Source organism: Talpa europaea (genome assembly GCF_964194135.1).
Source record: "Talpa europaea genome assembly, chromosome: 14".
NCBI classification, from domain to species: domain Eukaryota; kingdom Metazoa; phylum Chordata; class Mammalia; order Eulipotyphla; family Talpidae; genus Talpa; species Talpa europaea.
The window spans coordinates 33,501,914-33,528,388 of record NC_140082.1 but is presented as its reverse complement, the minus strand read 5'-3'; the positions used below and the strand labels follow the sequence as shown (position 1 = coordinate 33,528,388).

Sequence of the window (26,475 nt, the reverse complement as noted above, 5' to 3'; positions counted from 1 at the left end):
AATAAAAATGAGTCGTATCTAAGTTGCCCCAAGAAAATGTCTCTAGTCAAAAAGAATGGGAACCACAGTCTCGGTCTTTCTTCATTTTTTTTTTAAATTAAAAAACAGAAAACCACCCAATATTTACTTACCTATAAACTTTTTAGCAGCATGCATGCATTTACCAATGTAAGAATAAATGAAGATACCATTAACAAAATGGAACTCTGCATGGTAGATAAAAGCAGCCTTGGGGTTTGGAATTCAGCAGATTTAAGTTAAGAGTCAAGAGTTAATTTTTTAGTTTCTTGTCTTTTAGGTACTTCATCTTCTAAAGTCAGGCTTGTGACAACACTTCTTTAAAAACAGCAAAACAATAGTTAACATTTATTGAGTAATTATTATATGCTGAAAACTGTGCTAAATACTATGTTATATGTTTAATTTCTTACCACAAGTCTGTGAGGTGGATGCAGTAGCTATCATCACTTTAGGATGAGAAACAGAGAGAGATTAATAAACTTGCCCAAGATCACATACCTGGCATGTGACTGAACCAAAGCCACAATTTCAGCCCAGGCTATGTGATGCTACAATATAATTGATGTTTTTAGCGACTGTACATTCCTACAATAAATTAAAAATGTATTACGTGAAATAATGTACACAAGGCACCTGACTCACTGATATTCCATCAGAAGATTTTACTTCTGTTATTTTATTGAACACTCACAAACATAACCATTATAGCTTTGGCAGTAACAAACCTAACAGTTAATGCATTTTAAAATAATTATTCATTTTACAATAGAAAATTTTTTTGTTAAATTTTTGTGTGTGTGTCAATGTATTGCATGATTTAATTTATTTTAAACCCTGGATCTGTGGGGTTTAGGTGAATGTTACAGGACTATTTTAATTAAAATTTACTTTTGGTATTTTTGAGTGTTTTTTTGGAAGAAGGATTATTGTAGGGGGAGCAGACAAGAAAAGCTCTCCTGATGTTAATGGAATTGAATGCTTGAACTTATAACCTTAAAGCCAAATCCATCTGTCAGTCTTGGAATATGTTTTTATGCTCTTACTTGAGTATGATCATGGTAGACTTTCAAAATAATATCACCACAACCTGTAGACAGATAGGCCACACTGGCCCATGAAGAGCTTGGGCCTTGGCAAGCAGACTGACTTGGATTTAAATTCCAGTTCTACCACTTATTAGTTATTTATCAACCTCTTCTAACCTCTCTGACCCTCTACTTCCTTCCCTCTGACTCTTCCTCCTATTCAGTACTAGGAAGAGACAGCATGAATAAAAAGTATGGTTTACCTGTGCTTGAAAACAATAGTTTCCTGCCTTCTCGTAGAAGATACTCAATGAAGAAGCTTGTGTTCTTTAAGATGAGTAGATGACTGTCACTATTCACAGTATAACCAATACTGTTGATAATCAACTCATCCACAATTGAGTTTTGTTTAAAATGGAAACTCATAAATTCTACAAAGGATTCCACAAATTTTTATCCTATTGATGAATTGTTTTATTTGAGCTAACGTGACTATTGAATGAATCAACCCACAAGATAAGGCTGTTTAGCAACTGCCACTTAGTGTATACAGTGCCAGACCTGGCCAGAACTAGCTTTGATTCTTTTCATTCTCTCAATAGCCCTGAGGGTTTGGTGCTATTGCCCTTATTTGACAGCCGAGAAAACTGCATGGAAAGATGAGTAACTTCCTGCATGTGGCAAGTGAGTGGAAGAACAATGACTTCCCAGGTCTTCCTAAGAGGAGTCTGTAGTCTTTATTACCCAAAAATGCCTTCTCAGGCCAGTCGCACCAGATGAACTGCTGATGAGAGGGGTAAGAATGGCCTGACATTCTAGATTAAGGTGACATCATGATTTTAAAACATTTAGTCCTTGAAGACACCTTAGAGAGCTCCTGTTCAACTGCCATGTTTTAAAAACCTGGCAGTGGAAGTTCTGGAAACTTTAATGATTTCTAATCAGAACAATTAAAATGGTTAATGTTTCTTTAATCTATCCCCAACCCTTAGCATTTGCCCCGAATAATTTTTTATTGACCTTAGTTGGTTCTCCAAAGAATTGTAGTCTTACTGGCTTATGCCTTTAACAAAAGTGTTGGTTGTTGTTTTTTTTTTAATCATTTTTCTCTTCTATTTAAAGTAATACAGCCTTATTTCCAGTCTTTTCTCATCAGCTCTCATGATTAGTGAGATGAAGGGTTTTCAGTAATAAAATAACCCAGTAAAAAGCAGTAATTTCTGCTTTCTGTTTCTTAAAACAGTTTGTTCTGAGAAGAAAGCAGTAACTTAATGTACATTTGAATTCATAGATGTTTAGCTAAGGTCATCTCCAAATCTTCATGTGAATTAACTCTTTTGAGTGCTGAACGAAAATCTGAGTTGTTAGTTGTCCTTGCAAAGTTCTGCTTGTTATACTTCACCACAACTGTAGGGCTTCTTTTTGTCTTTTTGATATTTTAAACAATTGATTAGTATTTTATTAGACTATGTTTCTAAATGGCAATAATGTAAAGATCTTAATTGCTAAGAAAGACCACAATATGATTACCAGTCATCATATAGTTCAGCATCCTAATTGTTAGGTTATTTAATTCGGCTTTTCATCAATACTATTTCTGATTATTTTTCTAATATATTAGCACAGATGAGAATCTAAATTTGATGACTAAACTTGTTGCTACCCTACCTAGGACTTTTTTTTTTAATGAAAGAAGTTTAACATTAAAAAAATAGAAAATAAAAACTTGGCCAGATTATATTGACAAAGCTGCCCATTACCTTTGCAGAAAGTCCCTGTCAGGAGATAAACTTTAAAGCTGGAATGCATGAAAGAGTTCCAAGATAGAATTTAAATTTAAACTGATTCTTTATAGATAAGCTTTTTAAAAATCCACCTCTTTGCTTCAAGTCAGGATTTTAAAAATAAATTTCCCCTTTAAATCTCTTGAGCGATTTTCATTTTTTGCAAGGCCGCACTGCTGGTGTCCTGGAAAAATGGAGAGTTAGAGCTTTATCAGTTGGTGCCCTGAGGTATGTGGCAAAGAAGCTAAATCCTTGAAGATTAGCAAAAAAAATGCAGCACATGGCAATAAGGGGCTTATATGACTACTAGTATTAGTTCAGGTGAAAGAAGTATTGCTTATACATAAAACTGGACAAATCCACTGACAATGTATTTTTAGTTAGCTACAAAGGAGTCTTATATTACTGGACTTGCCTCTTTGGTGAATTGGGAAGCTTAGTAATCCACTGTAAATGCTCTTCTGCGTGTCCCAATTCTTAGCATCACTCTAAAGTGCTGTTCTTTTATTTTAACCCTTAAAAGCTCATGTTGTCCCCAGAATTTGTCTTCATACCATTAAAAGATAGCATTAGTAATATTGTTCAAGTAATTAGAGTAATTGTTATTTAGTTTACTGATTTCTGAGACATGTGCTTGAGAAATTATTATAGGGAATGGCTCTATTTTTATTTTGGTAGGCATTTGGATAAAGTTCGTATAAGCAAAAGTCTAGTAAAAAATTTTTATTTAGAAATTGTACTTTCTGTGTATTAGCATCCTTATGAATCTTTTTCTACACTTAATTGAATTTTATGAAGCTTTTTCTACACTTACTTGAATTTTTATCTTTAAAATAAGTCTGATATAGCTTCCTCTAAGAATTAAAGGTATTTAAATATTTTTAGGTAGGGTTACCATATGCCCTGGTTTACCTGGAACAAGCCCAGTTTATATCTGTCATATGGTATAAATGATAGCTCTGCTTTTGCTCACTAAAGTATCTCAGTTTGGGTGATGTGGTCATCTGACTTGTAGGTAAAACTTTGAGCTAAGGTAATAGGTTCTGACTGAATTCACTCATTAACTCAACAAATTTACTAAGCATGTCTTTGTGGCACATTTAATACATTTTTTATATGACATATAAAATGTATCTCCATTTTTCCTGCTCACTTTTTACATATTGTATAACTTAACTTTCTTTTATAGTAAGTCGTAAATAAACCAAGTCTTGATTCTTTTGTCCTGCCAAACCAGTTAACACCGCATCAAGAACCCAGTCAGTGTAGTTGCATGGAAGTGAAGGCAACCTCAATTTCTGTATAAACGAGTTTGCTTTCCATAGAGAAAAAAATATTTATTAACCAATCTTAGCCATCTGACAGGTATGTCATTTGTCATAAAAGACCTGAACATAGAAAGTAAATGACTCCATGCAAGACATCAGGATTACCAAAATAAGAACTCAGAATGTGTGGCAAAGAGTCAAGGAACAGTATGGTAGAGTAGGAGATGAATTTGGTGTTAGCAGATCTGGATTCAGATCATTTACTTATTAATTTCCAAACTCTAGGCAAATAACTTAATCTTTCTGAGTCCTCAATTCACCTTATGCCTTCCACCTTCCACCCTTACCATGTGGGGTTATAGTGTTGTGAACATCAAATTGGACAGTATACCTGGGACACAGTCTGCTGTCAATTAAAATTATTGTATAGTATGATAGAATAGGCTAAACATACAATGTGAAGCATAAAATAGTAAAGGAAATATTTTTAAGGGAGACAGACTGCTTTTTTTTAATGAAGGTTAAGAAAAACTTAAATCTTAAATAATAGTATTGTGGATTGAAGGAAGAAGGATTATTACTACTAGTACTTTATCACTTATGAATATGTCACCCTAAAATTTTTTAGAACTAAAGAAATACAGAAAATGTGTATGAGTTTTCATTCTCTGAATAAAAAAAAACTATTCCATATTAGCTTTGTTATTTGTGTGACCTTAGAACAAAAAAGGAAAAAGAAAATGAAAGGAAAATAATTATATGTGATTAATGTCTCTGTAAAACAGAAACTATATTGTCCCTTTACATACTAACACATATGTTTGTTAAAAAAGTGTAAATGAGAACATTCAAAAAAAAAAAACACAATGCCTGGCAAATAGTAACTGGTTTATAAATGTTTATTTGTTGGATATATTTGTTCATTCTCCCATAGATAACACAGAAAGGTGCAAAAATATAGAAGACTTGATAATTTACAAAGTGGACTGGACCTTAGCTTTCAGATTTGTCTAGATATGGATCACTTTGTTAGGAAAAAAAGGAGAAAGTGAACACAAACCGTAGTTAGTTACACATGTGTCTTGCTCTGCCCTCATCCCAAGGTACTCTTAATCCCCTAGCACCTGACGGAAGCCATGGACGAGATTACCGAAGAAGCATAGGGTGGCAAGAACTGGACAGATGAAGGAGACATTTGCCAATTTAGAGAAGCATGTACTTTGTGGGAAGGTTGATATGTTAACGTTTAAATGTGATAAGATGAACTAGCTATAGGATGTTTACTTGAAAATGTGCAGGTGGTAGCATTCTATTTTGTTCTTAGGTTCAATCAGTGCCAGTCTAGAGAGGGAAATTTTGAAGATATCACATATTTAAAATTTAGAATCGAAGTCTCGGACATGGATAAGATCACTGAAGAAGTTGCAGGGTGCCAAGAAGGAAGGACCAAGTCAGGTCAGGCACAAGTGGAGGACTTTGTGAAGGAGGAACATGATGACACCTACAATGGAAGAATGTAGGGCAATATCCAGAAAGTTTTAGTGGCATGGTTGGGCAGAAGGTGGAAGGCAGTGGGTTGAGAAATAAATAATAAGTGAAGAACTAGAGATAATGAAGTGAAGAGACCATGAATTGAAGACTGAAAAAACACGAGTGGTGGTTAACTAGAAGTTGGAGAGAAGGTAATTTTTTTTTAAGATAGAGTTAAATACATTTAAAAGCTAGATGAAAACAGTTAATGTGTCAGCCCCTCTGGCACTGAGAAGGTAGCAATAAACAAAACAGACAGGATCTCTGCCTTTATGTAGTTTAACTGATTATCTGGATAAACAAAGAGTGCTGACAGCAGAGATGAAATTGAAGTTTTTGGTGGTAGAAATTTACATAACTTAATTTTTTTCTTTTAAAAGAAAATGTGCTCTAGAGAATGATTTTACATTGGTCCTTCCTAGACCAAAAACAATTGAGAGGCAAGAGAGTTGAGAGAGCTTGCAAGATAAGTTTAATTAAGAAAATCCTGAGTATCTCCTATATTCAGGGCACTATTCAAAAGAATAGTGAAAGTCATAGATCTTGATGTGAACATGGGCTAAAAAAAAAAAAAAAAAAAAAAAACTAGAAGAGGACAACTAAATACATATGAAAAATAGTAGATTTGATAAATACATAATATATTAGTCATACCATGAAATTTTGAGTTTTATGTTGTATATCTATTCCCTTAGAACCACCCCACTGTCTCATTATGATTTAATTCATGAGCTTGAAATATGTAAGTCAGTGGTTTGCAACTAGTTGTCACAGTGACTAGCAATGTACTACTGGGATATGACGGTCCCTGGAGACCAAGGTTGTTAAACATCTGGCAATGCTTAGCACATTCAATAAAGAAGTGTCTCATCAAAAATGCCAGTAAACCTTCTGCTGAAAAATCTGATATAGATAATTTCAACTGTAGAACTCTTGTTTAGTTTGTTCATTAAAAATATTATACCACTTAATTTGTGTATTCTCTTTCTGACTCGCTGAATTGTCAAATATTTGTGAGATTTTCAACTTCTTTAGCAGTCATTGCCTTTACCATAAAAGCTTTCTCACAAAATGTTTTTTTTTAATAGTATTTCAGTTCTTTTTACTACTAGCCAAAAAACAGAACAAGTTTACACTTGGTGTTTCAGTTTTCTTATGTGATAATACAAACTTATGATGAGTTGAATGGTTTTCAGTTTCCTTAAATTGGTGCATTTTACCCCAATCTGCAGTGGCGACCTCATTACAATTTTTGCTACTTACACCAAGTCTGGCAGTTACTTAAATGTTCCACTGAGTGATCTAGATAATAATTTTTATTTAAAAATTCAAACATTGGCTAATTCAAGAAATTAACTAAGATTCAGAAAATGTAGAAGTAACTACCATATTTATATAGTGATTCAAATTCTGTAGAATTTCTCATGATATCAGGTGGATTCTAGTTGTTGAGAAACAAAAACATTGACTAACCTAGGTTATCTTTACATCTTGCATTTTAGCCACATTTGAAACTTAAACTTGTTGATCAAGTTTGTGGAAGTAGGAGAAGAGGCAGGCGGTACTTCTGTTGAAAAAAAATATGTTTAACTCAAATTTATGAACTTTAACAGATAAAAGTGGAGCCAGTTGTTCCAGCCCCAAGTCCTGTTATTCCCAGATTGACTCTCAGAGTTGGTGCTGGCCAAGACAAGATGTAAGTATAAACATTTTGAATTAGAATGAAATAAATTAAACTTAATCTTCTCTACTTTTTCTGATGGATTTAGAACTGTAAGGATCATTCCAAATATGAACATGTAGGATCAAGCTTTATTTTGAAAATTCTTCATTTCCAAATTGTGTTGGTTTCTTCCTAGAGTAAATGTGTATTACTTTATTTAATATATAGGATCCTTTTTCCTTTTTTTTAAAGGCTAGCATATGACATTGTTTCTATATACTTTTTGAAGTTCTGTTGTCTGAAAAGTAAGAATCTATTACAACCCAGGTGGCTGTAATGTTACACTTTTCAAGTACATATTCTCTATCACTATAACAAAGAATGAAATTCTCCTTTTGCTCAGATGACACATGATTTTATTCTGTATAGCTAAGAAACAAAGGTTACCACCAGATCTTGTTGAAACTGCTTAGTGGTAACAAGTAAAGTTTTAATTGTCTACTCTATTTTTAAACATTTTTTTAAATGACATACCATTATTTTACATCCTTGTTCCCCCCCCCCCACAGTATAGGATTTATTCCCCCAGGTATGATCACCACAGTTTTCCCAACACCAAAGCACCTATACTCCTACACCACAGTCCATTATGCTCTCCTCCTTCTTGTTTTTATTCCCTCTCCCTCCTACTCCCTCTCTTCACCTAGATACCACAGATCAGTGGTCAGTTTTCAACGGTCAATTTTAAAGTTTGTCTTTCTCTGGCCCTTTGTTTGTTTTCTCTATATTCCACCTATAGTGCCTCCCCGGTGGCGCAGCGATTGAGCGCTGGGTTGCGAAGCTGCCCGCGGCCTCTGCGGCGCTGGTTCAATCCCCGGCTGCTCCCCGGCCACCAGAGGAGGGTCCCACATGGCGTGCAGACCTCTCCTGCCGCCCGCTGCTCCCCTCAACAGTGTACTTCGGTCCTTCTGCCTGCTCTGCTCCCCGCTCTGGCTCTGGTGAATTCTCTCACCCTCCCGTGCTTCTGACTGTACCCAGTGCATGTATAAACAAAACAAACAAACAAACAAACAAATAAATTAAAAAAAAACATGCCTCTATATTCCACCTATAAGTGAAACCATCTAGTATTTATCTTTCTCCTTCTGATTCTTTTCACTTAGGATGATCCCTTCCAGTTCTATCCAAGCTACCACAAATGTCATAAGTTTATCTTTTTTGATTGCTGAGTAGTATTACACTGTGTATACATATCACTCATCCACTCATCTGTTCTAGGGCATTTAGATTGTTTCCATTTGTTAGCCATTGTAAATAGTGCTACTATAAACATAGGAGTGCAGGTTTCCTTTTGAATTAGTGTTTGTGTGTTCTTTCAGTAAATACCTAGGAGTGGGATTGCTGGGTCATATGTTAGTTCCATTTTTAGACTTTTGAGAAATTTCCACTTTTCTTTCCATAGTGGCTGGACCAGTTTACATTCCTACCAACAGTGTAAGAGTGTTCCTTTTTCTCCACACCCTCACCAGCACTTGTTATTTCTAGGGTGGTTTTTTTTTTTTTTTTTGGTGCTATGGGCCATTCTCACAGCTGTGAGGAGGTATTTCATTGTGGTTTTGATTTATGTCTCCCTGATAAGTGATGATGAACATTTTTTCATATTTTGTTGGCCATCTGCATGTCATCTTTGGAGAAGTGCCTCTTTAGATATTCTGCCCATTTTTTGATTGGATTGTTTGTTTTCTTTTCGTTGAGTTATATGAGCTCTTTATAAATATTCACTATCAGCCCCTGTCAGATGTATGGTGTTGTATGCTTTATTTTTTTTTTAAGAGCAAGCTGAAAGTGTAAAACAGTGTTTGCTCTGTTTGTCTTAATTTTAACTGAATTATATTAGAGTACCCTTTTTAAATGTAAATAAGTTGACTGTTTTTCTTTTACCCACTTTTTGGGCATGAACTAAGGCCTACAGTGCTCTTCATGATCCCAGTAAAGTGATGAAAGATTAAATTTTTTTATGTGAAAATAATTTTTTATTCTAAAATCATACTATGTATCATTTAAATGAACCTCACAAGCTAAAAGTACAAATTGCAGCCTTATTTTTTTACCAGTAACCCAGAAAATGGGTTTATATTACAATCAATAAAACATTGTATAGAAATAGGCTTCCAAGACATTTAATTGATTCAGTTTTGAGCCATAAGAATGAAATTAGGGGGCCTCCCTGGTGGCGCAGTGGTTGAGCGCTGGGTTGCAAAGCTGCCCGCGGCCTCTGCGGCGCTGGTTCGATCCCCGGCTGCTTCCCAGCCACCGGAGGAGGGTCCCACATGGCGTGCAGACCTCTCCTGCCGCTCGCTGCTCCCCTCAGCAGTGTGCTTCGGTCCTTTTGCCGCTCTGGCTCTGGTGGATTCTCTCACCCTCCCGCACTTCTGACTGTACCCAGTGCATGTATAAACAAAAAACAAACAAACAAACAAATAAAAACATGCCTCTATTAAAAAAAAAAAAAGTTAAAAAAAAAAAGAATGAAATTAGGACCCAAGAAATTTATTTAATAGGTAAACAGTAGGAAATTTTCTTTGTTTTTTTCAGTGATCCATTCCATCTTAAAATCTGTGTATGTTTTTTGCTGCTATTTCTGTTAATTCCAAATGTAATGCAATGAAAATGTCTAATCATTATGCATGACAGTAGAGAGGCAAACATGGTCTTCTAGGACACTGTATATTCTTCTCAAAATTAAAAGAAGAAAATCCAGGTAGTTCCATGCTTTTACTACCTAAAATATCTGCATTATTTCTGTATTACTCTTTGATTGTGCCAGTCGAAAACTAGTAGTATATGGTAGTATTGCTGACACGCTTGTTCAGTACATAAAGAATACTATAGATTCAACTTTTTTTTTTTTAAATAAGATAGTGGTATACCTGGTACCCTCTATCTTACCTACAAAAATCTGAATAATATCCCTTAGTGAAAGACAAAGGGCTGGCTAGCAAGAAGACACAATCAAAGTAACTTTATATCATCTTCTTGGAATTCTGTATTTGGGCTCTTTTATCTGAGAGGGAGATGTTTTTATTTATCATTTAACATTCATGTTTATTCTGTTTTCTTAGTAACTCACCATTGCTTAATCCTTACTTTCACACAGAAGTTTGGTTTTCTCAATCCCTTTAGAAAAATAGGATTCGTGAAGGCATTAATAATGATTTTATCTCATCCATCCTTAAGCACCTTTGAGTCATTCTAATAACTATTTATTTTCTCCTCTCAATAAATCATTCATTCACCTACGATATTAGAAGTTGTGGAAAATAGAGCCTATTACAGTACTCAAACATTGTAGACAAATTTCTCTTGAAAGGACAATATTATTTAACATAAACTTTCAGATATTTAGATAAATAGTCCTCATGTTATATGAATAAGTAATCATTTGACCAAAGTCAGATGTAAGAAAATATTTAAAAATGAACAAAGGAATGTAAAATATATTACAGTTTAAATTAAAAAGAGAGAAAATGAGGCCCAGGTCACATAGTAATGGAATTTTATGTAAAATATCACCTAGTGAGGAGGTTGTTTTCTAAATAAAAATCAGGTCAGCAAATTTTGGCCAATGGGCCAGATTGGTTCCACTGCCTATTTTGTATGGCTAGAAAGCTAAGGATAGTTGAAAAATTTTTAAAACAGTATTTTATGACAATGAAAATTACATGGAATAAAAATAATCTCTTGTAGTAACATAATAATACTTAGTTTATTCCATGGCAGACATAATGGAAGAAATGGTAGATTCATGTAAATGCTTTACTTGCTCAGTTTATACACACTTGGGGGTGTAATGATACTCTTTTGAAGTGGAATTAATGAGCAGACTGGGATTCAAAAAGGGGGGTGTTGAATAGTCTGTGAAAGGGGATTTATTGCTGAAGAAAAAGCAGAGAGTAGAATCTTTTGAAATTATAGGAAAAAGAGAAGACTTTACAGGGTTCAAATTATACCCTCTTGTTGGAAACCTTTAAGACAATATTTGGTTTCTGAATCTTCTTAAATAAAGAAGTTATGTCTTCTGCCCTTGGCCTAGAAAACTACTTTGAGGTTAAGTTATTTCCTCTGTTCTCTATTATTGTTCCTTGAAGCAAAACAGAGGTACCTTGTTTTTGCCTTGATTTAACATGCCTGGAAACTGTGTTATAAACTCTCTGTGGTGATTCCAGTACCTCCTCCTGATGGTGTTAAAATTCAACATGACTTTTCAAGGACTTCATGTTCCTTAAACATTCCTCTCAGTAATGAGTTCCCCTTAGTATTGAAGGTAAGACTAAAATATTTAACCCTAAATGATATTCTCAACACCTGTAAAGTGTTTCAGAGTAGTATAGATAGGAAGAAACAGCACATTTTTGCTGAATGCTAAATTGTTAAAATATCTGTGTCTGGCCTAACAATCAAGTCTTGCTTTCATGCCAAGATACCAAATAGGTTCCAACTTGCTCAAGAGCAGCTACCCGGAACTATATCGATCAGGATTCTGAAATCTCATGTGGAATCTGACAGAGTACTGGGTGGAATGTCTGCTGTTAGGAATGGGCAGTGGTCGCACAGTTGCTGTGTGGCACCATTTACAGAGTCAGTTTATCTTTAGCAAGTGTAGGAAGAGTGGGATAATTTAAGACATTCATTCACTTACTCATTTCCAGAAAAAAAAAAATAGAGCAAAATAATGTGATGAATTATCTCGGGGTGGGGACTGCTTAGAGACTTCTCAGGAAAGACATGGGAGAACAAGACTTGTAGATCTAGATTTAACTGTGTGGCTATATTTATGAAGCTCAAAATTCTGTTAAAGGAGCTTTTCATTAAAAAAAGCTTTAAATAGGGCCTCCCTGGTGGTGTAAGGGGTTAAGCACCGCACTGTGAAGCAATCCACAGCCTCTGCAGCACAAATTCGATCCCCAGCCGGCCTGGGAGAATCCCACATGGTGAGGCAGACCTCGCCTGTCTTGCCCGCTGCTCCCCTCAACAGTGTATCTCGGGCAGTCTGCCTGTTCTGTTCCCCACTCTGTCTCTGGTGGATCCTCTCACCCCCCCACATCTCTAACCTGTACCCCAGCTCTTGTATGCATAAATAAATAAATCTTTAAAAAAAAAGCTTTAAATATTGGCAGAGTACTTTAAAATGTAAATATGTACAGTATAAAGATTTTTGGATGAATAGTGGTGACACTTTGGAGATTAAGCATTCTTCCCCCTCACATTTCTCCGATGTCTCTTGAGTGCTGTCCTCTCACTAGCACTGAGCGTGGAGCTTCTGTCTTTTCAGTCATCTGCTCCTTTTCTCTTCCCCTTGGGCCCAGTGGCTCTTTTGCCTGGTCTCTAATTTAGACTGGCCTTGGGGTGACAGTGGTAGAGAAATCATGACATTGTTGCCCTTATTCAGTAAATTCATTAGAGCAGAGTTTGGGCCCCTCCAAATATTCAATAAGGCTCAGTTAATTTTTCCCAACTAATGTCTAATCATATATTTGATTAAGTGACTGAAATAATTTAAGATACCTTTCAGAGAACAGTATTATCAACAAGTTAGATTTTCTTTAGACTGAGAGGTTGCAACAGATGTTACAGATCTATATTTAAATATATATATATTTAATCTTTTTTCCCAAAAAATAGAAATTATCCTAAAATATTTTTCAGTGACCACTTAACTATTGGCAATGAATAGTTTCTTCCTGCTAATATTGTTAATAGAACCATGAGTATTATCAGATTGCCTACAATTCAGGAAAAAAAAATTTCTTTTTAAATTTTTGCATAGAAGAACTGGGGTGTAGGCCAGCAGTACAGGGGGTGAGAGGGTTCACCAGAGACAGAGTGGGGAACAGAACAGGCAGATCTACTGAAATACACTGCTAAAGGGAGCAGTGGGCCAGACACGAGAGGTCTGTTGTGCCATGTGGGTAGCTCCCTGACTGAGTGGTGATAGCACTAAAACGTAACCCCTAGGACACCAGGGAGTTCCTTCAGGAAACATTTTTCATCAGCCCTCTCTTAGCAGAGATGCTGAAAATTTGGTACTTTCCTTTTCATGTAATTCAGTTTTTTGTTGCAGTTTACAGAATTTAGTTTTTGCCTATGAGGCCGCTTTTTAGTAATAATAATTTATGCATAAATCATGTATATTATGAAAATAGGAGCTAAATCTTTGCCTCTTAATCCTGAAAATCAAGAGTTTAATCTTTAAAAACAAAACATGTGTAGATAGTTGGGATTTTTTTGGTGATCTAGTCTTTTTTTTTTAAGATTTATTTATTTTATTTATGCAATCACTGGGTACAGTCAGAAGCGCGGGAGGGTGAGATAATTCACCAGAGCCAGAGCGGGGAGCAGAGCAGGCAGAAGGATCAAAGTACACTGCTGAGGGGAGCAGCGGGCGGCAGGAGGGGTCTGCGCGCCACGTGGGACCCTCCTCCGGTGGCCGGGGAGCAGCCGGGGATCGAACCGGCGCTGCAGAGGCTGCGGGCAGCTTCACAACCCAGCACTCAACCGCTGCACCACCAGGGAGGCCCATCTAATCTTTTTGATTAATATTTTTTGACAGCACTTCTAGAAAGAGAATATTCATAGACAATTAAAAAATTCTAATATTTAAAATATTTTTAAAGAAAATAAGCACATTATATTTCAAAATTTAGCCATGTTTAGCCAAAAGACATTTAACAAGTGAAACATAAATAGTGGGTGTTTTTGTGATAACTTCTACAGAGAAATAATAGCAAGTGGTTTTTGTGGTGATTTTAATATAGTACTCACAAATATTGAAGTGTAAAGCTACCTACCTCAAAGTTATATATATTGTTTTACAATTTAAAAAAAATTGTAATTAGCCCGCTTTCTGCATTTTCCTTCTGTATTTGAAATGTTTATTCATAATAGCTTTTTTCCAGTATAAACCAATTTAGGATAACATAAAAATTTGAGAACATATAATAAAGTTACTAGAAAATAGAAATTGGAAACTAAGACAAGGAGAGGAAAAAGAATCTAGTGAGTAAATGTCAATACAGTTATGGCTTCTTAATAATGGCAAAAAGTAATAAACACTTTTTTTAAAGATTTATTTATTTATGCATACAAGAGCTGGGGTACAGGCTAGAGGTGGGGGAGGGGTAAGAAGATTCACCAGAGACAGAGTGGGGAACAGAACAGGCAGAGTGACTGAAATACGCTGCTGAGGGGAGCAGCGGGCGAGTCAGGAGAGGTCTGCTGCGCCATGTGGGTTGCTTCTTGGCCAGCCAGGGATGGAACTCATGCTGCAGAGGCAGTGGACTGCTTCATAGTGTGGTGCTTAACCCCTTGCACCACCAGGGAGGCCCCCAGTAATAAACATTTTTTAAGAGGAAAGTGTACCTCTTAGTTTCAAAAGAAAGACAAAGTTTCTCAGGTTGCTTTTAATTTATATATTTATTTATTTATTTATTTATTTATTTATTTATTTATTTATTTATTTTTGTGGGGCCCTCACCGATGGCCGGGGATCGAATAGCGCTGCAGAGGCTGCAGGCAGCCTTGCAACCCAGTGCTCAACGCTGCGCCACCAGGGGAGGCCCTGCTTTTATTTTAATTGAAAACTTTATTTCCATGTGAACCCAGATGACCAGAACGGTATCTTCCATGGTAGTGTTTACAGTAGACACACCGGCACTTTTGATTGTTTCTCCACCAACCCCTACCCTCCAGTACAGCAGAGAATCACACTCAGCGATATGACTGTGAAAAAGTCTTCTCGTATCTACTTGAAACAATTATTTTTGTAATGGTGAGGATTCTTGGTTGCAAATAACAGGGACTTGAAATCAGACTAGCTCATAGAAACAAAGTAAAAGAGTGATAGTTGATTTTAGATGAGGTGGTGTCCAGGCTTCAAAAAGTGTTAGGACTCTGCTTACTTTGTCTCCATTTTGCTTCTGTGTGGTGGCAGTGTTACTGTGGGATCTTGGTGCTCACTATCCCTGGTGAAGCCTCCCCCTTTCTCAGCATCCTTTCTCAGTTCCTATCAAGAGCTCCAGTTGGCTGGTCTTGTTCACCAGTCCCTGTGATGGGGGAGACAGCCCTGTCAGAAGTAGAAATGGTGGGTTCCAGGAGAAAGGAGGACTTTCTTACAAAAATAAAGGATGAGGGCCAGGGAAAAACAACTGATATGTTTGATTTCATTTAACAAAAGGCTGTCAGATTTCCTAACCTTATTAAAAAGGGAAAAAAAAAAACATGCTGAGGAGGCAGAGCAAAGAAGCTTGTTGGTTTTGGAAAGTAATCCTTTAAAAGTTAAGTTCAGACATTTCATGGCATCCTCTTGTCAGTCTTAGGAAGGCCTTTTGCTCCTTTGTTTTTGTCTTCCTCCTAATAAAACTGTCTGCTTTTGATTAAAAAGAAAAAAATGAAAGGTGTTGATAGTTTTCTTTTTTTGCTCTGGTTGACTTGTCACTGCTGCTAAAACATTTCATGGATATTTTGCCTACCTTGTAAATAACAAGGCCAATGACCAAAATCTTAAGAATGACAATATGTAAAGTTTATGACAAATGATTTATTTTTAATGCTTGTGAAAGATGGCAACATTGCAAATGAAATTTCCTAGCAGCTGTACAACTAAAACATAAGATGTAGGTTGTTTTCATTATCCTTGCCACTATATATATATATACTTAAAAATTCAATAACCTAAACACATATATCCCAGTTGTGATTCTAGAAGTAGGTAGTTAACGTTTTTCTTATTGGGTCTTCAGCCCTTTTCAGATTTTTCCAAACAAGAGGAATCCTTGATCTCTTTACAATACTCTGTCATTTTTACTAAACTAACATTATGATGAAATTTCCAGGTTTAATTTTTCCCTGACACCTGGTAGTTTGTTCATTAGCACCAAAGATGCATTATGTTTGGGAGAAAAGATAGTATGCTGTCAGAAAAACTGGCTTTAGGTTTTGGGAAATGCTTTTACTACACAGTAAAACAAGTGGAAAGATTACAATCAAAGCATTTCCATCTTACTTGTAAACAATTACAGCAGTTCTTACACGGATGCCACATTAGAAGACTTGGGAAAATTTACAGGATTCCATTCTAATGCAATTAGAGCTAATTTTGTTCTTTAAATGAATAAAAGGTCAGCTAGTAAATCTAGCTTATCTTGAGTCCAGACTTCAATAAATTGTTTTATTTAATTTGTTGTAAAAGATCTTATCCTTAATGGGTCTAGGTCTTATTAGTTCACTTAGGTTTTAAAATATTTATGACCACCTTTTTAGATATGATTTGAATGATAGTTGGAAAGTTTCTCTTTGCAGTGTTATCAGGGCCCAACATCACTAATTGAGTGAATATAGGAAGGTACTTAAGATTTGTTATCTAGAAAAAGCTGATGTGAACTTCCAGAATTTAAATGTTCTTTAACCTGTGACAGGCAGAGATAATTTAGTTACATCATGGTAGCCTTTTGATATTATCTGATTATAATTTTCCCTAAAGATCAAACTAGACACACTTCAAGTGTTTAAAAAGATTATGTACCCACTGATGAAAACACTAAGGCACTCTTTTTATTAATGACAGCAACATAGGAAATTTTAAATCTTTGCATTCTAATCCTTTCTGTCATTTTATGGGACCATAATACTATAAACATGAAGACTAGATGCATAGTGGATGTTTCTTCTTCTCTGTTGCTGCAACTACCCCTTAGCTTGTAAGATGGGTATTTGTGTCGCTGCAGGACTTCTGCAATTTAGAATATTGTAGCCTTTTAAAAATGTGGTTGCCCAGGTCTCCACACCTGGGGAGAGGAACATGATACCTTAGGGGACTGACCCTTGTTTGTTTAGATGTACTCTCTTGAGTTCCAAAATTGCAGCCATCCTCACATCTTGTCCCCCAGGCTCCAAGAAAGAGTACAGCACCCTACTTACTTTTAGGATCAGCTCCTCCTCTACTGCCCTCTTCCTTGGAACTTCTTTCTCTTCATTATCCCCTTTCTATGTCTCCCCCACCTTCCTTGTTTTCATATTGTTATAGAGCAGCCCCGATACAAAACGGGGTGCCTGACTGTGGGTCCTCACCTGCGCGCTTAAAAGGACTTATCAATGCTCTACTGCAGGCACACGCGAAAGGTTAATAAAAGGTTTATTTACAAGGGAAGGGGAAATGAGGAAATGTACAGCTCAGGGAGAAAAGTGGGAGACAAAGTTTTAAATGAGTCCTACCTGATCCGCCGATCTGGAATCCCAAATGGCACTCTGAGAGCTGGCTGCAAGCCAGGAGCCGTGAAGACAGGAGGCGAGCGATAGCGAGCCCCCCAAGGCCCATGTGTTTGGTTTTTATACCCAACCTGGCTACTTAACTCCACCCTCAGGTCCCAGCCACCTTCCCTTTGGTGGTGATGGAATTTGTCTTTCCCAATGTCTTGGTGGCTTTAGTCTGGACTGGGAGTGGAGTCCACAAAGCCTATATGGGATTAGCTCAGGACATCATATCTTTCCTTGGGTTTTCTATTCTCCCATCCTAACCCTTCTCACCAGCCTCCCCTATACATCAGAGAAAAATGCTACCTTCCTCTTCTCATTCTGACTTTGTAAAACATATTCCCCATATTTGTCTTTTCATTTCTAAACCCACTGCATTCTGGCTTCTGCCTTGGAGACTTTTCTGAAGCCTCTCATTGAGATTATTAAATGCATCCCAGGAACATGCTGCAGCTCTGGCAATAGTCTTCTTTTCTGCTAGTGTGGACACTGCTGTTTCTCCCAAGCCTTTTTTAAACTTTCTCTTCCTTGTTTTCCTGATACTTTTCTTGTCTGATTCTCTTATTATTTATCATTCCTTCTGTTTTTCTTTTGTAGACATTTTTCTCTTCTTGCCCTTGGCCCGCTTACTTTGTTCTTTGCTCCTAAATTTTCTTATTTATTCTTTATGTTTCAGTTACACAAATCTTTATTTCCAGTTCAGATTCCTCCCCCAAGATGCAGACTAGTCTATCCGTTTACTTGCTAGAAAGTTCTGACTGAACAAACCTGAGGCACCTCAAGTATATCATTCAGCACACCTCAAAATTGAGCACACCATCATTCCCCCAACCTTGTTCTTCTTGTTTTTATTTGTTAATAATGAGAACAGGCCTCCATTTTCATTTTTAAGGTAGCTTAAATGGAAACAAACACTCTCTTGCTAGTAGAATTTGGGGGTTTTGTTTAAGCCGTAATACCAGAATGGTCGTAGTAAAAAAACTAAGATATGAATTTCTCCCTAGCCACAAAAGGGTTGTTCTGAACAAAACTTAAGAGAAAGATACTATCCTATGAAGTCTCCCTTGACCTTCACTGTAACTCTCAGCATCTTGTGACTTGTCAGCATCTTCAAGTTGAGATATCTTCTTATCTAGACATAAGTGGTCAGTAGGACTAGATAAGGGAAAGATGTCTCCATCCTTATTCACAGACAAAGATACCTTTAGCTAAGAAACAAACAAAGACAATATCTTTATTACTTTTTGCTCCCTAGAGAAAATAAGAAAATAAGTGAGGTTTTTCTAAATTTTTACTTTCTAAATCAAGTACCCAGCACAGATCACCCTACACTCACTTGAATTCAAGCTTTATCTTACAACTTAAAAACTCTTGACATTACCAACCACAGTCCCAGAAGCATGAAACCCAAGGAGAGACTCTTGGCCTCCCCCACCCAACAACCAACTGGCCCCCAGTCTTTGCCAACTTTTCCTACTCATATTTCTCAGTTCCTTAGTCTCTTCCATTCTTGCTACCACTCAAAACCATTCACCATACTCCCTGAAGAGCACCCTATCTAGAAACCTTGAAGCCCAGTGGTGACTTACTGTATATGTTGTAGCACTACCAAATTGCTTACAGTGCCCCAGGCCTCAAGTGCCCTTCACTCCCACCTCTTCATCAGAGTAACTCATGGTCATCTTTAAAACTGTCATTTTTCACCAAAGGAAACGATCAGAACCTTCCTTTTCATCACTACCCCCAGCTAACCAGCCCTCTTCCTAGTGCCTAATCCCTGTTATCCCATTTCATATGCTTTAGGTATCTATCCTTAGGAGAGTTCTCCCCCAGACCATGAGTTGCTTGGAAATTGGTGTGTGCCCCAATCATCTTTTATCTAACCACCAAAAAGGAAAAGCAATAATAGTAGACTGAGGATAGATCTTTGCTGAGAGGAATTTGTGGATGGAAGCAGTATCCCTCCCAGCTGTTGAACCATAAACCTGATTTTTCACCCTGACTGTGCAGGCTTTTATAGATTTTGGAGTAGTATCAAACTTGAGTTTAATTGAGACACTTTTACAGAATGGTTGTAGCATTAGAACAACTGTGTTTTTGTCAAGTAAAAACCCCTTAAAATAAGAGTAAAGGAGGAAGCTTACTCAGCCCCGTAACATGGCAGAAAAACTACATGTGGTGTAGAAATGTTTTGTTAAAGATTGCTTCAACTTCCTAACCATGAATTTAGTTATTTTTGTTATCTGAATAATAAGATGCTAAAAATAAGTTGCTTATAGGGATCAGAAGGTCCTACAGGTAGAATGACTAAATTGCTATATTTGCTTTAAATAATATAAAGTTGTCATCCTATAGTCTATGTATAGTCTGTCATGTTTTTTTTTTAAAGATTTATCTATTTATTTATTTACACAAGCACTGGGTACAGTCAGAGGCACGGGAGGGTGAGAGAATTCACCAGAGCCAGGACGGAGAGCAGAACAGACAGACTGATGAAGTACACTGCTGAGGGGAGCAGCGGGCGGCAGGAGAGGTCTGTCGTGCCATGTGGGACCCTCGCCGGGCTGCCGGGGATGGAACCAGTGCTGCAGAGGCTGCGGGCAGCCTCGCAACCCAGCGCTCAACCACTGCACCACAGGGGAGGCCCTAGTCTGTCATTTTTTTAATTATATTTTAATTATATACTTTCATTATATTTATTATAATAGATGTATCATTCATGTACTGAGCAGATAAAACACAACACCCTTCAATTTAAATATGAAATGATCAGGATAGCATTTTTCTAAGGTGCATTGATGTCCATCGTTGGCTCCCTATACCATGTGTAGTTAGGATGATAATAAATGAAGATTAAATAAGATTTGCTGGGAAACACAAAACACTTAAAGCCCTGATCAGGACATAACGGGCCTTCAATAAATGTTAGTTAAATGTTTCTTTATAATGCTGACTGTGGACATTTACCTTAAAGAGAAACTTTTCATTAAGGTATTACCTGCATTCTTTTACATCTTTTGAATGAAATCAGGTATAGAAGAAAGGGACTTTTTAAAAACATATTTTAACAAATACTACTGAACATGAAATTTGTTGGCTTGTATCTGTTTTTTTTTTTAAAATAATAAATTTTATTTTTATATTCCCCCATACAATTGCAAACGCCCCATTCTGACCCCAATCCCTCCCCTCCCGCCCCCCACACCCCCAAAAGTGTCTCTGGTTCATAGTTTTTGTTGATTTTGATTTTCACTTTCTTATATTCATTTTCCTGGTCCCTTATTTAAGTTTTCTAGATTCCTGCTATGAGTGAGACCATCCGGTATTTTTCTTTTTCTTTTTGGCTTATTTCGCTGAGCATGATCCCTTCCAGCGCCATCCATGTTGCAGCAAATTGCATGTGTTTATCTTTTTTGAATGCTGAGTAATATTCCATGGTATATATGTACCACATCTTCTTGATCCAGTCATCTATTTTTGGGCATTTGGGTTGTTTCCAAAGCTTAGCTATTGTAAACAGTGCTGCTATAAACATAGGGGTGCAGGTGTTCTTTGGAATTGATGTTTCTGTGTCCTTTGGGTAAATACCTAGGAGTGGAATTGCTGGGTCATATGGAAGCTCTATGTTTAGTAGGTCCAGAAATCTCCACACAGCTTTCCACAGTGGTTGGACCAGTTTGCACTCCCACCAGCAGTGCAGAAGAGTTCCTTTTTCTCCACACCCTCGCCAACATTTGTTGTTGCTAGTTTTTTTAATATGTGCCATTCTCACTGGTGTGAGATGGTATCTCATGGTAGTTTTGATTTGCATTTCCCTGATTACAAGTGATGTTGAACATTTTTTCATATGTCTGTTGGCCATTTGCATTTCCTCTTCAGAGAAGTTTCTTTTTAGCTCTTCTGCCCATTTTTTGACTGGATTATTTTCTTTGTTGTTGCTGAGTCTCATCAGCTCTTTGCAGATTTTTGTGATCAGTCCTTTATCATTAGTGTTGGGTGCAAAAATGTTCTCCCAGTTGGTGGGGTTTCTCTTTGTTTTTGTTATTGTCTCTTTTGCTGTGCAGAAGCTCTTTAATTTGATGTAGTCCCAGCTGTTTATCTTTGCCTTCACTATCACTGCTTTGGGTGATGTGTCTGTAAAGATGTCTTTGATGTGCAAATCCCGTAGTGTTCCGCCTATATTTCCTATTATGTATTTTATGGTTTCAGGTCTTATGTCTAGTTCTTTAATCCATTTTGAGTTGATTTTTGTGTATGGTGTGAGGTAGTGGTCAAGCTTCATTCTTTTGCATGTAGCGACCCAGTTTTCCCAGCACCATTTATTGAGCAAACTTTCTTTGCTCCAATGCATAGTCTTTGCTCCTTTGTCAAAGATTAGTTGACCATAAATCTGTGGGTTTATTTCTGGATTTTCTATTCGATTCCATTGGTCTGTATGTCTGTTCTTGTTCCAATACCATGCAGTTTTGATGATTATGGCTTTGTAGTATAGTTTGAAGTCTGGGAGTGTGATGCCTCCATTTCCTTCTTTTTTTTTCAGTAGAGCTTTGGCTATTCGGGGTTTTTGGTGATTCCATATGAATTTCATCCATAATTGTTCTATTTCTTTGAAGAATGCCATTGAGATTTTGATTGGAATAGCATTGAATCTGTATATTGCTTTTGGTAGGATGGCCATTTTAATAATGTTTATTCTTCCAATCCATGAGCAGGGGATGTCTTTCCATTTCTTTGTGTCTTCTTCTATTTCTTTTAACAGTGTTTTATAGTTTTCTTTGTATAGGTCCTTTACCTCTTTTGTTAGATTTATTCCCAAATATTTGATTTTTTTTGTTTCGATAATAAAAGGGATGGTTTTTTTGATTTCTTCTTCTTCAGATTTATTGTTTGTGTATAGGAAGGCTACTGACTTTTGCATGTTGATTTTGTATCCTGCCACTTTACTGAATTGATTGATGAGTTGAATTAGTTTTTCTGTGGAGATTTTGGGGTTCTCTATGTATATTATCATATCATCTGCAAATAGTGATAGTTTGACTTCTTCTTTTCCTATTTGGATTCCTTGGATGTCTTTCTCTTGTCTTATTGCTCTGGCTAGGACTTCCAGTATTATATTGAAAAGCAGTGGTGAGAGTGGACATATTTGTCTTGTTCCAGATCTTAATGGAATTGCTTTCAACTTTTCACCATTGAGAATGATACTGGCTGTTGGCTTGTCATAGATGGCCTTTATGATGTTGAGGTATGTTCCTTGTATCCCAAGAATTTCAAGGGCTTTTATCATGAATGGGTGTTGCACTTTGTCGAAAGCTTTCTCAGCATCTATTGATATTATCATATGGTTTTTATATTTCCTTTTGTTGATGTGTTGGATAATGTTGATTGATTTTCGGATGTTAAACCATCCTTGTGCCCCTGGAATGAATCCAACTTGGTCGTGGTGAATTATCTTATGGATACATTGTTGGATTCTGATAGCTAAAATTTTATTGAGGATTTTTGCATCAGTGTTCATTAGGGAGATTGGCCTATAGTTTTCCTTTTTTGTGTTGTCCTTATTCGGTTTTGGTATTAGTGTAATATTGGCTTCATAGAACGTGTTTGGTATTGTCCCTTCCTTCTCAATTTTTTGGAAGAGTTTGTGAAGGATAGGCACTAATTCGTCTCTGAATGTTTGGTAGAATTCATTTGTAAATCCATCAGGTCCTGGGCTTTTGTTTTTGGGGAGGTTTTTGATTACCATTTCAATTTCGCTGCTTGTAATTGGTCTGTTTAGGTGTTCTATTTCTTCTTTATCTAGCTTTGGGTGATTGTAGAGTTGTAGGAATTTGTCCATCTCCTCTAGATTGTTGAACTTGTTTCCATATAACTGTTCATAGTAGTTACTGATTATTCTTTTGATTTCTGCTGTGTCCGTTGTGATTTCTCCTCTTTCATTTATGATCCTGTGTATTTGTGCTTTCTCCCTTTTTTCCTTTGTGAGCCTGGCTAGGGGTTTGTCTATTTTATTTATTTTTTCAAAGAACCAGCTCTTGGTTTCATTGATCTTTTGGATTGTTTTTTTAGTTTCAATTTCATTTATTTCTGCTTTGGTTTTTATTATTTCTTTTCTTCTACTGGTTTTGGGGTTTTTTTGTTGTTCTTTTTCTAGATCTTTGAGCTTCGAGATTAGGTTGTTTCTTTGAGTTCTTTCTTGTTTTTTGATGTGAGCTTCTATTGCTATATATTTTCCTCTTATTACTGCTTTTGCTGCATCCCATACATTTAGGATATTGGTGTCCTCCTTGTCATTCAATTCAAAGAATTTTTTAATTTCTTCTTTGATCTCCTCGTTAGTCCAGTGGTCTTCCAGTAGTGTGGCTTTTAATCTCCATGAGGTAGGATAGTTCCTTGCCTTCTTTTTATGATTTATTTCTAGTTTGATGCCTTCGTGGTCAGAAAAGATGGTTGGTATGATTTCAATCTTGGTGTATCTGTTGATGTTTATCTTGTGCCCCAGTATGTGATCGATCCTGGAGAATGATCTGTGTGCGCTTGAGAAAAATGTGTACTCCGTTTTTTTTTGGGTTTAGTGTTCTATAGATGTCTGTTAAGCCCAAATGCTCTAGGTCCTTATTTAGAGCTTTAGTTTCTTTACTTATTTTTTGTCTTGTTGATCTATCCATTTTTGATAGTGGTGTGTTGAAGTCTCCCACTACGTATGTGTTTTCTCTGATGTCTGTTTTCAGAGAGGACAACAGTTGTCTGATATATCTTGGTGCTCTTTCGTTTAGTGAGTATATGTTAATGAGTGTTATTTCTTCTTGAAGTATTGTCCCCTTAATCATAATGTAGTGACCATTGGGGTCTCTTTTTATTTTTTTGAGTTTGAAGTCTGTTTTATCTGATATAAGTATAGCTGTTCCTGCTTTCTTTTTTGGCCCATTTGCTTGTAGGATTGTTTTCCATCCTTTGACTTTGAGCCTATTTTTATCTTTTGTAGCTAAATGTGTTTCCTGGAGACAGCAAAAGGTTGGGTTTTGTTTCTTAATCCAGGCTGCAACTCTGTATCTTTTTATTGAAGAGTTTAGTCCATTTACATTTAGAGTTAATATTGATATGTTAGCATCTGTATTTGCCATTATGTTTGTCTTTCCTTTGATTTTATTTATTTATTCTTTTAATAACTTTTTTTTTTTTTTTTTGGTCTTCTTTCGTTGTTATTCGTCCCTCTGAGGTTCTGGCTTTAGGATTCCTTGTAGTATTTTTTGGAGTGGGGGTTTAGTCGTAATGAAATTCCGGAGTTTCTCTTTGTCTGGGAAGGTCCATATTCTTTCTTCATGGAGGAAAGAGAGCCTTGCGGGATAGAGTATTCTTGGTTGGCATCTGTTTTCTTGGAGTCTGTTGACTATGTCCCTCCACTCTCTCCTTGCCGTAGTGTTTCTTCAGAGAAGTCTGATGTCAGTCTGATTGGTTTTCCTTTGAATGTTATCTGTTTCTTCCCTCTTGTCAGCTTCATTATTTTTTCCTTGTCCTGGATTCTTGGGAGCTTTACTATTATGTGTCTTGCTGTGTTTTTCCTTTTGTCGTGGAAGTTTGGTGTTCTTCTTGCTTCTTGTATATCAATTTTCAGCTCCTTCTTCACATTTGGGAAGTTCTCTTCAATTATATCCATGAATATTTTCTCTGTTCCTACATCTCTCTCCTCTCCTTCTGGAATTCCTATAACTCTTATATTTCCTTTCCTCATGGAGTCAGATAGTTCCCGAAGTCTTTCTTCATTCTTTTTCCTTCGTACTTCTCTTTCCTTTTCTGTTTTGGTTCTTTTTATTTCTGTGTCTTCAAGAGTACTTATTCGCTCTTCCATTTCACCTATTCTGCTTTCATTGCTTTTCCCAGAGTTCTTTAGTTCCTCCATTAATTCTTTGATCTCCTGCATTTCTTTTACTTCCCTCTTTAGGGACTCAATTTCCTTCTTCTGATCTATCACTTTTTTAATCATGGCAATTTTAAATTCTCTTTCTGGAAGGCTCAGAAGTTCTTCCAAGTTGCTGTCGTTGCAATCTGGGGAGTGGTTTTCTTTTTGTGGTGTGCTTCTTTCCTGAGGAGTTGTTAGGTTGCGTGTGGTTCTTCTACTCCCTACTGTCTGTTTTCTAATTTGTCGTATGCGTTGGGACACTGTGGCTTGTATCTGTTTTCTGGTTATGAAATCTTTAATCTTTTTTTCTGATTACAAAAATAATGTATAGCAAATATTTTTGTTGGTTTTTAAGATAAACTATTCAGAAATATGTAAGTTAAAAGTTAGAGTTCACCTAAACTCTCCCCTCCCCATAATAATCACTGCTAGTTATTCTGCAGTTTTTAAAAACAAGTAGGATAATCTTATACATACATTCTATAACCTGTCTTTACTCCTTCTCTCCCCCACAACATTATATTACAAATATTTTCCCAGGTCTACATGATACAGTATTTTATTTTATTTTACTGTTGTTTCATCATTTACCTTTTTTTTTTAAATTCAATTTTGGACACTTGAGTTGTTCCAAATTTAGGTATGACAATTAAAGAAGCATTATCTTTATATATAGGTCTTCATTTATTCAAATGTTGGTAGGTCAAGAAATATGAACATTTAAAAACGTTAAGGGATTATTATGCCAAATTACCATCCAAAAGATTATACCAATTAGAATTCCCACCAACAGTAAAGGATAATGAAATGATAGATTAATTAAATCTGATGGTTCTGAAATTCTAATACACTGTGTGACAACTAACAAGTTATTTTATTATGTGGCTAAATCTATTCTTCTGTGTGGACCTGAGAGTTCATTTTATAGAAATCCTTTCTTCTTAAGGGGGAGCTTTTGACTTAAGAATAGTTAATATGT

At 36.4% G+C, this 26,475-nt stretch overlaps 1 protein-coding gene across 1 annotated transcript in view; it reads left to right on the top strand.

The window, feature by feature from the left end:
- TAF3 (TATA-box binding protein associated factor 3) overlaps positions 1 to 26,475 on the top strand; it is a gene marked incomplete at its 3' end in the record, with an annotated part of 166,054 nt that overhangs the window by 123,388 nt on the left and 16,191 nt on the right. The window contains exon 4 of the mRNA XM_084253347.1: positions 7,242 to 7,324. Within this exon, the coding sequence (XP_084109473.1) occupies positions 7,242 to 7,324 (83 nt within the window). The remainder of the gene's footprint in view (positions 1 to 7,241; positions 7,325 to 26,475) is intronic.